The sequence below is a fragment of the Rutidosis leptorrhynchoides genome, chromosome 1 (assembly GCF_046630445.1).
Source record: "Rutidosis leptorrhynchoides isolate AG116_Rl617_1_P2 chromosome 1, CSIRO_AGI_Rlap_v1, whole genome shotgun sequence".
Classification (NCBI taxonomy): domain Eukaryota; kingdom Viridiplantae; phylum Streptophyta; class Magnoliopsida; order Asterales; family Asteraceae; genus Rutidosis; species Rutidosis leptorrhynchoides.
The window spans coordinates 289,211,978-289,215,421 of record NC_092333.1 but is presented as its reverse complement, the minus strand read 5'-3'; the positions used below and the strand labels follow the sequence as shown (position 1 = coordinate 289,215,421).

General features: G+C 37.8%; 1 protein-coding gene across 1 annotated transcript; it reads left to right on the top strand.

The window, feature by feature from the left end:
• The first annotated feature begins 784 nt into the window (after window positions 1-784).
• LOC139898414 (uncharacterized) lies at window positions 785-2,102 on the top strand. Its single transcript, XM_071881147.1, has 3 exons — window positions 785-902; window positions 1,267-1,458; window positions 1,570-2,102. Exons 1-3 carry the CDS (start codon window positions 785-787, stop codon window positions 2,100-2,102), a joined length of 843 nt encoding a protein of 280 aa, XP_071737248.1.
• Window positions 2,103-3,444: the final 1,342 nt, after the last annotated feature.

The window sequence follows — 3,444 nt, the reverse complement described above, 5'->3', positions numbered from 1 at the left end:
AAGAAACATATGTCGATGTAATATATTTCTATTGTAAACCATTATGTAATGGTCGTGTGTAATCAGTATATTTTAGATTATCATTATTTGATAATCTACGTAATGCTTTTGAAACCTTTATTGATAAAATAAAGGTTATGGTTGTTTTAAAAATGAATGCAGTCTTTGAAAAACGTCTCATATAGAGGTCAAAACCTAGCAACGAAATCAATTAATATGGAACGTTTATAATCAATATGAACGGGACATTTCAAAAAAACCTGATGGTTCTTGGAGAATGTGTATTGATTACAAAGATTTGAATAAAGCGTGCCCTAAGGATAACTACCCGCTTCCAGAAATTGATTTAAAGGTAGAATCTTTGCATGCTTTTCCATATAAATGTTTTTTGGATGCGGCAAGAGGTTATCATCAGATTCCAATGGCTCAAGAGGACGCAGATAAAACCGTATTTCATACCAGGAAAGGCATATACTCCTATATAATGATGCCTTTTAGTTTAATCAATGCGGGTGCGACATATCAACGTTTGATCGATACTGCATTTGAAAAACAAATAGGGCGTAATCTTGAGACTTATGTAGATGATTTAGTGATTAAAAGCACAACACAAGAGCAAATTATTGACAATATGCGTGAAACATTTGATACACTGCGAAGAATAAACATGAAGCTTAATCCGCTAAAATGCAGTTTTGGCGAAACTGAAGGAAAATTTTTGGGATATCTTGTTACAGAACAAGGTATTCAAGCTAATCCAAAAAAGATCGCGACTATAAAAAACATGACCGCGCCAAGAACGGTTAAAGAGGTGCAAATTTTGACGGGAAAACTCGCCGCGTTAACGCTTTTTTTGTCAAAAGCTGCTGAAAGGCAGTTGCCGTTTTACAAAACTCTAAAAGGTTGCTAGAAGCAAAAAAGTTTTGTTTGGTCCAGCGAAGCAGAAACCGCGTTTCAAGAGATGAAAAAGTTGTTGAAAACTTTGCCTACGCTAATAGCGCCAGTTGATGGCGAAATTCTTTATCTTTATATATCAGTGGCAAATGAAGCTTTTGGTTTTAGTTTTGATCGCGGAAAGGAATAAAATACAAAAGCCGGTGTATTTTGTTAGCAAAGCTCTTACAGGAAGCAAAATAAACTATGCCCCAATTGAAAAGTTTGTATACGCGCTTATTTTAACATCGCGAAGGTTAAGAAGATATTTTCAAGGGCATCCAGTGCATGTATTAACTAATTTGCCGATCAAGCAAGTCTTAACAAAACCAGAGGTATCTGGTAGACTCGCATTGTGGGCAGTAGAGTTAGGTTCTTATCAAATATCTTACCTTCCGCGTAGTGCTGTAAAAGGTCAGGTTATGGCGGATTACCTCGTTGAAATGTCTGGAGAGTTGGAGGTGATCAATGACCGAACCGCGTTAAAACCTGTACTTGGTGAAACTTGGGTTTTGTTTACTGACGGTGCCTCATGAGCGGAAGGTGCAGGTGCGGGTTTAGTTTTGGCAAGCCCAAGTGGTGAAGAACATACATACGCGTTGCGTTTTAATTTTGATGTAACAAATAATGAAGCAGGGTATGAAGCAATACTTGCTGGTGTAAATATTACGCGAAAAATGGATATTACTAAGTTACGAGCATTTACAGATTCGCAGTTAGTAGCAAATCAGTTTAATGGTTCTTTTGATGCACATGATTCTTCTATGCAGAAATACTTGCAATTGTTACGAGAATTGACAGGGCGGTTTAAACATTTTGAACTTTCGCAAGTGCCAAGAAGTCAAAATAAGAAGGCGAACGCTTTGAGTAAGTTGGCCACTCTGAGGTTTTCGCATTTTCAAAAACAAGTGTGGGTTGAGGAATTGCCAAGCAAGTCAATAGATAATGACTTAATGGTTGCATCTGTTGAAGAGGAACAGCCAAATTGGATGGAGCCAATCCTGCAGTATATCTGCAATGATACTTTGCCAAGTGATAGCCGCAAAGCTCGTTTAGTAAGAGAGCGGGCACCAATGTATATCATTCAAAATGATATTCTATACCGCAAATCGTACTGCGGGCCAATGATGCGATGTGTTGGACCAATTGAAGCAGAAATGATAGTATAAGAAGTGCATAATGGCACTTGTGCACTGCATTCAGGCTACAAAACTATTGCAGCAAAAATTATGCGGATGAGTTACTTTTGGCCATCCCTATACTGCGATATGGCGAAAATTGTTAAACGCTGTAAAATTTTCCAAAAGCATGCTTCGCAGAATCGAATGCCAAGGCATGATATGATTCCTGTTAATTCGCCATGGCCATTTCACAAATGGGCTATTCATATTATGGGGCCATTTCCTACAGGGCCTGGCAATGTTAAGTTCTTGATTGTGGCAGTTGATTATTTTACTAAATGGGTTGAAGCTAAGGCGGTTCGCACTATCACTGGAGTGCAAGTGCGAAATTTTGTGTGGCAATGCATTGTCTGCAGATTTGACATTCCGCGAGAGTTGGTCTGCGATAATGGTGTACAAATAGCGAAAGATCCTTTTAAGACATGGTGCACTGATTTAAATATAATATAAAAGTTTACATCAGTGGCACATCCACAGGCTAATGGTTTATGTGAAGTAACCAACCGCGACATAGTAAGCGGTATTAAAAAGCGGTTATGCGAGAAGCGAACTGGTTGAGTAGATGAACTACCCAATGTGTTGTGGGCACATTGCACAACTTTTAAGAGGAGCACAGGGGAAACACCTTTTAGTTTGGTGTATGGCTCTGAGGCAGTAATTCCCGCAGAAATTCTGGTACCAATGCATAGAATTGCTAACTTTGAGGGAGTAATAAATGATGCTGCGTTGAGCGAAAATCTGAATTTCATTGAAGAGCGGAGATTAATGGCTGCTATCAGAGAAGCAAATAATAAGCAGCAAATTGCTAAGTATTATAATGAAAGAGTACATGCTTTGTCTTTTGATATAGGTGAATGGGTACTGCGAAATAATGAAGCAAGCAGAGCAGTAAAGCTTGGCAAATTGGGTCCTAATTGGGAAGGCCCTTATCAAATTGTGGCAATTAATGCAGCAGGTTCATATAAGCTCGCAGATATGGAAGGGCGAACTTTACCTAATGTGTGGCATGCATTTTTTTAAAAGCAATATTATGTATAACTTTGTAAAAGTTATAAAGTGCATGTGTAAAGTGCGAAGTTGGCTTCACGACTTATGGATGATATTCTTGTTATGTGTTCTTATTTTTAATTTTTTGCAAGTCTTGATCACTCTTGCAGGAATTTTAAAAAATAGACACTTGTAAAAGTATGCGAAATGTTTATCTGTGAAATGCGAATGAATATGAAATGTTTTATACTTTGTTTCATAATGTTGTGATATTTTGCAGAGTTTAGATAGCCAAGTGATGAAAAAGCCCACTTTGGCAGCAAAAATTATTGCGAAAGGAATT

Coding starts and splice junctions, on each gene's coding strand:
- LOC139898414 (XM_071881147.1), top strand. CDS start 785: ATGACCGCGCCAAGAACGGTTAAAGAGGTGCAAATTTTGACGGGAAAA. Junction 903..1,266: donor GTTTTACAAAACTCTAAAAG/GTTGCTAGAAGC, acceptor TAACAAAACCAG/AGGTATCTGGTAGACTCGCA. Junction 1,459..1,569: donor TTGGGTTTTGTTTACTGACG/GTGCCTCATGAG, acceptor ATAATGAAGCAG/GGTATGAAGCAATACTTGCT.